This window comes from Cariama cristata, unplaced genomic scaffold, assembly GCF_000690535.1.
Source record: "Cariama cristata isolate BGI_N322 unplaced genomic scaffold, ASM69053v1 scaffold12015, whole genome shotgun sequence".
Lineage (NCBI taxonomy): Eukaryota > Metazoa > Chordata > Aves > Cariamiformes > Cariamidae > Cariama > Cariama cristata.
Genome location: NW_009617002.1, coordinates 49,383 through 61,817, shown reverse-complemented (window position 1 = coordinate 61,817; position 12,435 = coordinate 49,383). Strand labels below are relative to the sequence as shown.

Genomic DNA, 12,435 nt, shown 5'->3' with positions numbered 1-12,435 from the left:
CTTGTCTGCTGAACTGAAGGTGATGAGCTAGATGCAGAAAAGTGGATGGGGTACAACCTGTTTGCAGTCCATCATGTGCTGTTTTGTAGTTAGAATTTTCTTCTGTGAACTGAAAACATCCTTTCTTAGGATTTCTTTATTTAAACAGTAATTTGGAACAGTGGTTTATTCCAAAACTTGACATGTCTAGTGGTGGCCGTACATTCTGGAAAATTTTATAATAGCTCTGCAAAGTACTTGGGGGTATTTAGAGCAATGAAATGAGGTATTGTTTGAGAATGGTATCATCATTTGAAGTAGATAGTTAATAGTAATTAAGGAAAGCAAACAGTTTAACAAATTTGAAGTCTTCGCTTCAAGGATAAAAGGTAAAATGTAGAGCATATGATACCATTCCTGATCCAAGTTTTTCTTGAGACTGGACTCTTCCTTGTGCTTTGCTGTGTAGTTGCTTTGCTGCTGTGAAGAAATAGCTACTAACAATTACTTAAGCCTTACTTACCATATTAATCCATTTCAAAATATACGATGTTGTACAATACACTAGAAACACTGTAATTTTCCCAGGGCCAAACATGAAAATTGAGAAAATTCAGACTAAATTTAATTGCTTTAAATAATGTGAATATGGAAAATACAGTTAAGGCTTCCAAGTAACCTTAAGTCCAGCTTGATAAAACTAAGCATTTTAAGATTAGAAAGTCTGTATTAATATAGCTGAAATCTTGAAGGAATTGACACTGGAGTTCTCTAAAAATTGACTCAGATTTTCCAGTGAATATTGGGAAACTTTCAAGAGGACAGGAGAAATTTGCTTTGTTATGGGTTTAAATTCTTTATGGGTGCAAGAGTTGTTGACCACATCTTGCTCCAGGGTAGAAGAATGTCTGATACAGTCCTGAATAGGAACTCCAAAGGTGATAGTAGGAAATATGATTGTATGAAAACTGGCAGTGTCAAATTAGTTTTATTGTTTTCTACGAGATTATGTATTTGATTGTTGGTTGTGTTGTCGTGATCTGAGATCTACAAATTAATCGAGTGTGTTCCAGTATTCTAATTAATAGTAATTCGTATTGTGCAAAATTGATATCATACTGAAAGAATCACAAGTTATTTCAACTATTAATGAGAATTTATAATGAAAGATACGTTTCTAATGGTCTTTCAGAACCTCAAGCCAAGGGTATCTAATTTTCATTAAAAGCCTAGAAGAACAAAAGAAATTATTCCATGTAGATCGCAGGTTTATGGCAGGTAGCTTATTGTTACGGAGGGATCCTGATTGCCTAATAAACAATGGATGTTATGAAAGAGTGATCACTTAAGCAGGACTCAATGTGAGGTTTTACATTTAGGAGCAAAGAGACGTAGGTTAGTCTTAGAGGGCGGATTGTAGAAAAGTAACTGTGGATCCTTGTGGAAACCAGAGTAATGGTAGAATGGATGTTTTGGCTAAACCAGTGAATGCAGCTCTTGAGTTTCTCAGTAAAAATAGGATTATTTTACCTCTGTGGTAGCATGAGAGTAGAAAATACTGCATTCATTTGAGGATTTTAAGAAGATTTGACAACTAGAGAGGGTACAGAGAAGTGTCAAGAAAGTTCTGCACATGAAAGAATGGATTTTGAAAAATTTAACCTTAAAACTTGAGCAGCAAAACCTAAAGGTGCAGGGCTTCTGAGGACTGAAGCTGCTGCTCCAGGGACGTATTTTGAGGAGCAACGTTGATTTAAACAAGTGTTCAGGCTGCTCATTCAGCTGTTTGCTTGATTTCTTTCCTTTTCTTTTTTTTTTTTTAAAAAAAAGAAAACAGAAGGCAAACCAAAAAACCCTTCATTAAACTATGGACTAAAACCAATTCAATTTTGGAGCAACTTTGTTGAGGGTTCTGGCGATCTCCTGGTCCTGGAGTTGTAAAACATACCACCGCTAAAACCAGAGTTAATGCAGAGAATTGTTACCCTCTGTCCTAACCAGGAAGTTGATTGTGATGATCCCTCTGATTTGATGAGGCACAGAAGCTCAGTCAGTCGATTTTATCAAAAAGAAAACAGTGAGATAACTCAGTTACAAGACATAAGTCAGCTTCATAGGGGGAAAATCATAGGTACTGCGTTGTTTGTCAGTCTTGATGAGAAGCGCTTGAGCTGCTGGTTCCTGTGCAGCGTAAACCAGGTTCCCTTGAATTAGGTAGCAGGATTTGCATTTTTAACTGGGAAAGTGGTCAGCTGTTAGGAAGAAAATGGGTTTTTGGGGGGGGGGGGGGTGTCGATTTGCCACTTTGCGGAAGTTTGGGATCAAGAATGGGCGTTTTTGGTTTTTTTTTTAGAAAGAGATGTTTTAGTGCTGAGGTTCCTGCTCACATGCTGTCAAATTCTTGTGAAGAAAAATAGATCAGTCACTGAAGCTCATTAAGAAATGTTTACTTTAAATGAAGAATTTGCTGTGTTCAGTACAGGGGTCGTACTGTGAAATTAGGTAAATTCAGAGTAGCTTATTTACTGCTCTGCTCTGATCTTTAATTATCAGGAAAATATGAAAAAGGAGTATTATTTTATTTCTGCCATGTGCAGCACGGCTGCGGTCACCAGCGGTGCGACTTCTGCACTTCAGAAACACTGAAATGTTGGAGTGTGCTTAAAGAATGATGAGAATATCCTCTCCTTGACTCAGTCTCTTCCAGTGAGGGCTTTTCAACACTCGCCTTGTTAAGATAATTGAAAATTTAAAATTGAACAAGTTAGGCCAGAACTCTCTATATGGTGCAGTAGTAGTGGCAGGTTTGGGGAGTTTTTGTAGTTTTTTTTGTTTGTTTGACTTGAGATAAACAGTGTCAATTAGCTGAAAGCCGAAATTAGAGTTTCAAACTAAACACGACTCCCTTCCCCAGCATTGAAACTAAAGCTGCTGGTGAATGGAACTGATTTATGCCTGTGTATCCGTTAGGATGTGCTTTCTCTCAAGCCCAAATTACTGGGTTATGTCTGGGAACAGCTGCGGGGGAGTGCTGTGTGCGTGTTCTGGAGACCAGGTTGAGTATTTTGAAAAGCCAGGGAGAACTTCTGGGATCATACAGCCTTGCCACCCTTATGTGAGTCTGCGTAAATGCTCTTCATTGAAAGTAGGTGCTTTGCACGTGAAAATGAATCTGAGCAGCTTGAATGGGGAGCGTTGTCGATAGCGGGGCAGCAGACGGTTCCTGTTGCAGCGGCGCAAGCCGCAGGAGAATCCCCTGGGCAAAGGCAGAGCCTTGCTCAGCCGAGGCTCCGTGACTGCCGAGGGATGGTGCCAGCAGCATTGTTGGTAGCTGGTCTGCTTCTGTTCTGGGATGGCAGTTAAATTCAGATCTTTTCTTAATCCGAGTTACATTGGGATTAAAATCTAGGTTTGAAAGCTGCTGGTTACGGCTCAGAAGGCGGCACAGGCTGTCTCCAAAGGGCTGTGATGGGAGAGGTCCAGAAGCAGCTGTCATGCTGTCCGTGCCACTCGCCAGTCGGATACCCTCTGGGAACGTCCTGCGGGGTCGGACCAGAGGTCTGTCTACAACGTACTGTGTCTTGAGTGAAGATGGCAGGAGCTCTTGGGGACTGGTGCCCATGGACGGTGGCAGCTGAGTCTGGCCCCAGTAGTGATGGATGCTCTGCTTCAAGGTCTAGGTCAATGCCTTGGAAGAGAATCGGCGATTTTGGATTTGTTGCCGGTGCACTGACCCCAATGCCCCATGCATCTCCAACGGTTTGTGCGGTGCTGCTAGTACATGGCTTATTCTTGCCTGGTGCTGCCAGAGCCTTTGTATCTGTTTCTTGCACGCAGTCATCTCCATGGAGAGAAGACTGGCATCTCCTGTACGTAAACCCTGCTACCTATTCTGTTTTGATGTTCAAACCTACGTATAGCGTCCATCCTCTGCCTTTGGGACCCAAGGAGCAGCCGGCCCTGACGCTTGAGAATCATCTCCAGCTTACCTGAGCTTTTCTTTCTCTCCAGGTTTGGAGCTGGCGCAGAAACACTGCCGTCTAGAGAGGTGTTTCCCTTTGCAAGCTCATCTTTGGCTGTGGTTCTCAGACGGGCAGGATTTGTGGTTGTGTTTGTTCTCCCTTGCTAGTCTGCAGTATATAACAGAGCCCGGTTTTGTCTCAGATCAGAAATACTCCACCAAGCTTATATCATTGAAGAGGTCTGTGTGTAAGGTTTCTTGCTGCACCCAGGGTCCCTTATTAGCACGGAGGACTTCAGTGGTTTTGTTGGAAAAATCACCTACACTCAAAATAACCAAGCAAGGACTGTCTTGCCACAAACTAGGTTAGCTGATGAGTGGAGTTGCCAACTAATGTTAGCCTTTTAACAGGGTCAGAGCGGGATTAATTCCCGTTTAAAAGGAAGCTTTGTGGATGACCCACTGACACTGCCGGGGTGATAAATGATGGTGCTCATCAGTTTTGCATGGATTCTGCCATCTGAGTTTCTTTTGAGTGTGTTTTTAATGTAGTCATAAAACTGTGAGACTAAAAGGGACCTCCTGAGTCACCAAATCTGGTCCCTCCCTCTCGAAGGCAGCAATCATGTAACACCTTTGCAAAGGCAAGATCATAGATCCGGGAACAAAGAATGTAGGTCACGCTCGCGGGGTGGGCATCCTGGGAAGCACTGAGTTGCTGTAGTTAACTGAATGAATATGTGTTTCTCTGGCAAGAATTGCTAAGATATTCTTTTGGATCTTACTATGAGATGCCGTCTAGCAAAATAATGAAAGTGGCGGGGGTTTTTTGTGTCTGACATTGGAGAGATTGCAACTAAAATGCTACTTGTGGTTTTCGAAAGATGTTGAAAAAATAGGAGACTTCAGAAAAAAGCCCGAGGAGAATCCCGCTTGCAGGAAGTGTTCATGAATAGTTTCTTAGACAGTGAGCAAACAAGATCTTTGGTTAAAAATGAGATGAGGAGAAGGGAAAAAAAAGTTGAAGCTAACTAACTTGTAGAACAGCTTACCAGTGACAGTGGTAATTTCTTGTTCCCTTGAATTCAAGGGGTGGAGGTGATTAAATTTTCATTAGAGAGTGAGTTGGGATGAGGTGCAGGGTTTACCAGCTGAAATTATATGAAGCCTGCCATCCCTGCAACAACAAATCTTGAAGGAGGAATATAGAAATAATGTAGAAATAGTTCTCCTGACTGCTTGTAGTTTGCATTGCTAGTTGAAATACCAACGTGATTCTTAGATTATGCCTTCTGCACAGCTAGATTTTTCTATCGAGTTTATAGAAAAGTTTGAAATTTTGATGTCAGTCTCATTTTTTGCATGGATTTGTATTCAGGTTTGTTCTGCTAGGTCTGGTTTACAAATGCACGCTAATGTAGGCAAATGATTTTGCGTGTCTCTTGCAGACTTCTAACAGTCATATGTGGACAATAGAAAGGAACAAAGTAGTTTCAGATGAAGAGTCTGGGTGGTATAAAAACTCCTGATTTTATTTTTTTTTTTAGGAAATTCATGGTTTTGTGCTTTTTGCATATCCTTAATCTTAGTGTTTAGCATGGTTGTTGAAAGAAACTTCAATTGATATTTTAAAGCTTTTTTATTTTTTAAAATTGAAAACAAAAGGGGAAATCCAGACAAGTTGCTTTTGGGGACCTTGCAAGTGCAGACTCGGATGGAAGTGGCTACTCTCAGATTTCCCAGACACAAACTTAGGGAAAGTGAGCCTGTGGAGTTGGTTTGTGCCTGCTCCTCTCTTCCACAGCCAAGCTCCTCACGCCGATCAGCAGTTTTGCAAATTAACCTTGCCACAAAAAAGCTCCCTCTTGCGGTGCTGCTCCATTTCCAAGGTGCATAAAGGCATTTCTTTCAAAACATATATATCTCTTAATACTCCTTTCAATGAACATCGCCTTTATCTTAGGAAGTTGTGCTTCAAAAGGTATGCAAGCTTTTTGTTGAGTAAATAATATACTTATTAAAGAAGGGTTCAAAGCATCTCGTTAAGGGATCGAGGAACTTGCCGTACCCTGGAATAGAAAACAATAGATATTATTCTCATTGGTTTTATCAACTTTGAGTAGTTCAGATGCTCCAAAATGAACTGTTTGTGACTTTAAAATGGATCAGTGATAGCCAAGACGGCCTGTTTACTACACCAGCTGTAATTTCTCCGAATAGTGAATAGCTATGTGTCTGTAACTGTGACTAATGTCATAAGAAACAGTTTGTGATAAATGGGACGTGCAGTGGTGTGTTTCTAAAGTCAGAAGTGTTTTTATAATAATCTGATAGGACCTATTATATAATACATAGCATGCATTTCTTTCGACTCTACCTGCTTAAAAATGTCAAAAGCCAGAATAAGCCCAGTGGTACCTCTCATTAAGCCAATGTACCATATCTCAACGGAAGTTCTGGCAATGACTTTCTCCTGGTGAAAAGTTAAACACTTTTAAGACTGTTAAATTGTTCTTTCTAGTTGATGGACCCATCTGCCTCATAGACTGAAAAGCCATCTACTGAAAGTCCTGTATTGACTAAATCGAGTTTCCAAAGCTTCTTGTTGTAGAACAGCTGACGTACCATCAAAGTGTTCTGGTGTGCGTATTATTCATTCGGTATCATTAAACTTAAAAACTACAAGGTGTAGAAAATACCTGTTGTGGAAGCTTGTGTTGTCTGGAGTCATATTACTTTTTCCAACAAACTAGATAACTAGTGCTTTGCTAGAGCAAGTGTCTTTGGCCAAAAAGGAAAGAATTTCCCAAAATGTACACCAGTCAGTAATAGAAGATGTATGGAGCTAATTCTGGAGTACTGTGTGTCGGTATGCCACGTTGTGAATGGAGGTATTTCTGTAAGATAATGCACATAAATTTCTTCCTTGGCTTTCATAAACTGAAGACAGGCTGCTGTCTAGCAGTGGGTCCTAAGTCTCTCGCTGTCCTGGGGATCCTTGTATCTTCGTTTCTTGAAGATTGAGCATGAGCTGGAACCTGTAGGAAGAGGTGAGGATCCTGTTGCTCCTGTTGTGCCGTGGTGACACAGAGGCTTTCCTCTGGGCTGACCCTAGTGACAGGATGAGATTGTCATAATGCGGAATTGAGCCTGGATGTTTGTATGTAAGATAATTGCTTTGCAAATCCATAATGGCTGGTTTTGACAGTAGTTTTCATATTAAATATGTCTGCTAAACCAACAAATATTCTGGTATCGCTTCAGTTGCCCGAGTCCGCTGGCATTGAGGAAATACTTTCTTTTTCCTGGTAGAAAGCTCTTGGCTTACTCTACTATCAGCTCTCAAGTGCATTATCTTCATTCTGTAATTAGTGATAATAAGATAGGTTTACATGTAATAAATTACTGCCAAGTTTAAATCAAATCTAATTTGGTTTAGTGAAGCTGTGTGTTGCCAAACCAACTGCATGTGATAGATGTCAGAGATCTAAAAGATAAAATTGGTTTATAGTTCTATTTATAAATAACATTACCAGTTACAGGTATTTTGTCAAAGTAATAATAATCTTTTTTTTTTAATTGGGCATATTCCAGCTGTTCCTGAATGTTTGCAGACAAGGAATTAAGAAAAGAAGCGTTTTTTCCTGTTTGTTTTTTTTTTTAGTGTAGCTGTTGCTTGTTTTGGAGACCAGCGTTTATGAACGCTAACTGCTACATTGGTCCTTTATGAGCATTTAAAGTCTCTGCTATCAAGTGTTAGCCTTCCTGATCGAGGCAGTCCTTATGGTTTGGATTGTGGTTTATGAAACTTCACTTTGTTCTATGTTTTGCGTAATAACGCTACCGAATTTGTTAACGTAAGCGACGTCATATCTCAGAGTTGTCACTGCGTTTGTTACTCCAGTCGGAAGCGCCGGGTGGGTTTGACTTGCGTGGCAGCAGCACGTCCCGGGGGTTCTCCGCAGCCCTCGGCTGTCCCTGCGGCTCCCATAAGGGCGCGGATGGGCCTGGGCGGGTGACGGTTGTTGCCAGGCCGGGGCGAATGGCCTGCGCAGCACCTGCAGCTGCCCCGCCTGGGTGGGGAGAAGATGGCCTGACTCGGTGTGTGACTGGAGGCTTATCTTTGAGGACAGGACCTTAGTTCCAAAATGGAATTTATTTTGTGGTTTCGTTATTCTTCCTGCTGTCTCGGCTTGTTCAACAGGAGGTAACGGGAAAGAGGAGGAGACCTCCCTGCAGCTGGGAGCGCAGCGTGGTGCGAGGGCTGGCAGGCAGGGATGCAACCATCGCCCGCGGGGATGTGGAGGGACACGTGCTGTCCCGCTTAGGGCTGAGGAGGTTTGGAAGCCACAGAGACCTCTTCCATGCTTCAGGCTTACCTGGCTTTTTACTGTCATGTAGAGAAGTTCCCTTCAATTACCTGGTCTTTTGATGAAGCTCTTCTGTTTTTTCCAGGACTGGCAGCCTCCATTTGCATGTGACGTTGATAAGCTTCACTTTACACCGAGGATCCAGAGGCTCAATGAACTAGAGGTAAACTGGAAAGCTGAACATTGCTTCTGCTCCAGAATGTTTAAATATTTTTTTTCTGAGAGGTGGTGTTTTCCAGTGGATTGACTGTGAGCTGTGTTTGACTTGAGCTGACAGCACTCAGGACCTTCGAACATCAGATTTTAATGAGCACAGAAATTCATCTGTTTCAGAACCTAGTTAAAAACACACCAAGCATAAAAAGTAAAGTTAATGCACATTAAAGGAACATAATTCAGGCCTTTTCCACACAGAGGTGCTTATAAGTGGTTAAACTCAAATTCTCAAGTGCCATAGATTTGTCGACATTTTGCACATACACAGCATCTTTTAAAAGTAGAAGAGATGAAACATTTACAGAGTGCTTTAAAAATAACATTTGGAAGAAACAATTACAAAATTTGTATTCAGTTGGTGGAAATTAGCTGTTCACAAGCACTTTCATTCACTGCTTGCATGAATTCAGACTAGAAGAAGGGAGTGGCGAGGAGTCTTGGTTAGCTTGCTACTGGTACGAATTGGAATGATGATGACTCTCTGCCTGCCTGGTTTTTTCTGATGATGCTTGTTTTCTAAAGTCCTGATGTGGTTATGTGAAGTGCCCAGGGTAAGGGCTTATTTCATAAAAATGAAACAAATGCAGTTGGGAGTGAAAAGGGATAAGAGGAAAACCCTTTTTACTTTTTTTTTTAATAAGCCGTAAATATTGGTTTATTACAAGTAAACCAAATTGTAATAAACTAATACATTTATTAATGTAATAAATCCTATCAATGCAGCTGGTTTAGGTAGTTTTTAGCAGTAGTAACTCATTGCTTGTCTGTTCTCAGAAAGTACTTTCTAAATGCAGTAAAAATTAACAAAAAGTGACTTGAGGAAAGACTGGTATCTGAATGGATTTTTTTTTTTTTCCCTGCATATGACAAGAAGGAAAAATGCAAAATTTCACTTGCAGACAAAAAAGCCAGGCAGGCAGCTGAGGCTGCAGCATTATAAACACTGGGATACAAAAGCTTCACCTGCATTTAGTATGCAGTTAATTATTTTTTTTTTCAGGCCCAAACTCGTGTAAAGCTGAATTTTCTGGACCAGATTGCAAAGTTTTGGGAGCTTCAAGGATGTACGCTGAAAATTCCACATGTGGAGAGGAAGATCTTGGATTTATTTCAGCTTAATAGAGTAAGACTGTTACAAGGGAGAAACTCATCCTAAAAAGATGTTGTGTTATCTCAGTTTCTGGGATGGTATCACAGTTGTTCAAGGGAGATTTGGGGGTGTATCTAAGCTGAAAAAAGTATTACTTTGTTTAACCTAACATAGCTAATGTGACAAAATAATAAGACATAATATCATGGGAGTTTTCGTGTGAGCTAGGAGATGAACTTAAATCTCCAAATTTTCTTTAAAGTTGAACTTGGATACAAACTGGTCAAGAATAAACTTAGGCTTAACTGCAGAAAGCTTCTGAACAATGACAGCAGTGAGAAAAACATTTTTGCATTAGAAATATTGGAGAAAAAAATCCAAATACTTTTAGGATGAAGCTTGGTAAAGCTGGAGAAGTTCTGAAGTTCATAAAACTTCTGGAGAATTTTATGTATTCTCATAGTAAGGGATGGGATTCACTGATCCCAAGGATACGTTCTCTTTGTTTTCTTTATGTTTAGAGTAGTTTTTATTTGGTTGCTTTTGAGCCTGTTTCATAGTACTTCTTCCAGTGAGAAGAACTGAGTGTACTGTGCTAGAAAGTTGTGTTGGAATACAAAGAGGGGGAGTGACAAATTGCAACCAGACAAATTCTCAAAAGTAGGCTGAATTACTGTTTGGCCATCTAATGCAGGTGCTGACCTGTGTGTAAAGTAATTCGGCAAGTTTACAATTCCTGAATAGGGTATGTTACATGTTCCAGTTACAGCTTTTAACCAACTTTCATGTTTTGTGGTTTTTTTAAAAATCTATACTTTTCTCGTTTAAAATAGCAATTGTGGTGTTGTCTTGCCTTTTGAACTAGCAGTGCTTTCCTTAAGCGCTGATAATTTTAATATTAAATATATGACCATTTTGTTTTCGCTTTTTAGCTAGTTGCAGAAGAAGGAGGATTTGATGTTATTTGCAAGGAGAGAAAATGGACCAAAATAGCCACAAGAATGGGATTTGCTCCTGGCAAAGCCGTGGGTTCGCACATCCGTGCGCATTACGAACGCATTCTCTATCCTTACAACTTATTCCAGTCTGGAGCAAGTCTATTGGTAAGCTATATTGAAGCTAACTAAAGTCCAATTAATTTATCAGCCAGTCTGTTACTTTTGTTGGTTTTTTTATTGATGGAACATTTCCAAAGACTGCATTTTATGCTTTATGGCGTGCAGGTGACAAGCTGCAGTCTCTGGTTTGGATGCAACCAATTCAGAAAGGCATAGGCAAACTTTTGATTAAAAGTTTTTAGAATTACTCTTCAAGGTAACCTCTTACTGAGTGCTTTGAATACTACCTTTTTGTATTTTCTCTGTACAGTTTACAGAAGCCTCATGATAACAGATTTTCAGACTTCCTGTAATGATTTCTTTAATGCTGTTTTGTCAAATGCAAAATAATTACTCTATTCACAGATCATTATAGGTCCATCTCTGATAGAACAAGAGTGCGATGGGTGTGTAGCACTTGCACATAGACTGACTGAGGAACTATATCAAACCATGGCAGTTTTGTGGCAGTAACTCATCTCACTTTCACTAAGGGTGTCCAAGTTCAAGAACGTTTCCTGGATGTTGCAGTGTAGTTAACAGTATGGCTTGTGACTTTTCTCAAGCTTAAATCTTCACCCTTCCTGCTTAATTTGGCCATTAAAACAAATTGAAGTTTGGTTGAGAGTGGAAGCAACGTAACCTCTAATGAAGAATAGGGCTTTTCTTTTAGAGCAGTAGTCATTTGGAAAACCAAAATAGATTGGAGTTGCCGACATCCATTTTTATTTATTTGAACCACTCTTACCATGATGATCTTTCAAAGAGAGGAGTATTGACCTTTTTATGCAATAAAAGCCCTAATCCTCTTACAAGCATGTCTCTGTCTACAGAAATCAACACTAGCCTTTTACATAAACCTACCAAAAGGAGGGAGGGATTTGACGTAAGTCAAGAAAGGTTGGAATTGAAGGCTTTTTATTTAGCTAGTGATGATCACTTTTCAGTGGAGAACAGCTAGGTTCTGGAGACCCTTCAGAAAAAATAATTTAACTTCTGTAGGTTTGAGTGTTTTGCGAACGGAGGATAAGAATAAAATACAGTTGAATATAAAAATCTTCATGCTGGGGAAACTGCTGTATCAAAAATATTTTGCCTTCCCTCAAACACATTCATGTTAAGCAATGGAAAGCACCACTATTTTCTGAAAGCATTTTGTTGAAGACTTTGCATTTTTATTAGGTCTGAAAACTGCAGTTTCTCTTTTTTTTTTTTTAAAAGCTTCTGTGTTTTTTGACACGTAACTTTACTTTCATATTTTTGAGGTGCAATTGCCCAGGAAAAGATCTAATTAAAAGTTGTGAAACAGTTATCATAGTACTGCGCTTCCTTGGAAATGTAGGTTCCCCATGCGAATGTCTGTCACGCAGTTGATGATTACGTTCATGGTTTTCTCAGTAGTGGACTCTTTTAGAAGAGAAAAACCTCAAATAAGGTCGTGCTGCTTTTTAAATGTAACTTTCCAAGCTCTGTCTTGCAGTGGGCACCTACATTTGTTCCAAACTGATGCATTTAGTGGATATAGTTCTGGAAAAGCTATGTAGGTATGGTTAACTTCATTTTTTAACTCCTCCCCCCTTCCCAAAAAGCTGTTAAAATAGTCCCCTCCCGTATGTGGCAGAGATGTATATTTTCAATGAACTGAGAGAATCCACAGAAATATGTTGGGTTTAGCTTACTTTTCTCTCTAAGATTTGACTTCTCTTCCCCCCCACCCCCCCC

The 12,435-nt window shown here is 40.1% G+C and overlaps 1 protein-coding gene across 1 annotated transcript in view; it reads left to right on the top strand.

Annotated features, from left to right (window-relative positions):
- The first annotated feature begins 3,663 nt into the window (after positions 1-3,663).
- KDM5B (lysine (K)-specific demethylase 5B) overlaps positions 3,664-12,435 on the top strand; it is a 49,593-nt gene continuing 40,821 nt past the window's right edge. Inside the window, exons 1-4 of the mRNA XM_009700372.1 lie at positions 3,664-3,738; positions 8,396-8,473; positions 9,527-9,649; positions 10,549-10,719. Coding sequence (XP_009698674.1) covers positions 3,664-3,738; positions 8,396-8,473; positions 9,527-9,649; positions 10,549-10,719 — 447 coding nt within the window. The remainder of the gene's footprint in view (positions 3,739-8,395; positions 8,474-9,526; positions 9,650-10,548; positions 10,720-12,435) is intronic.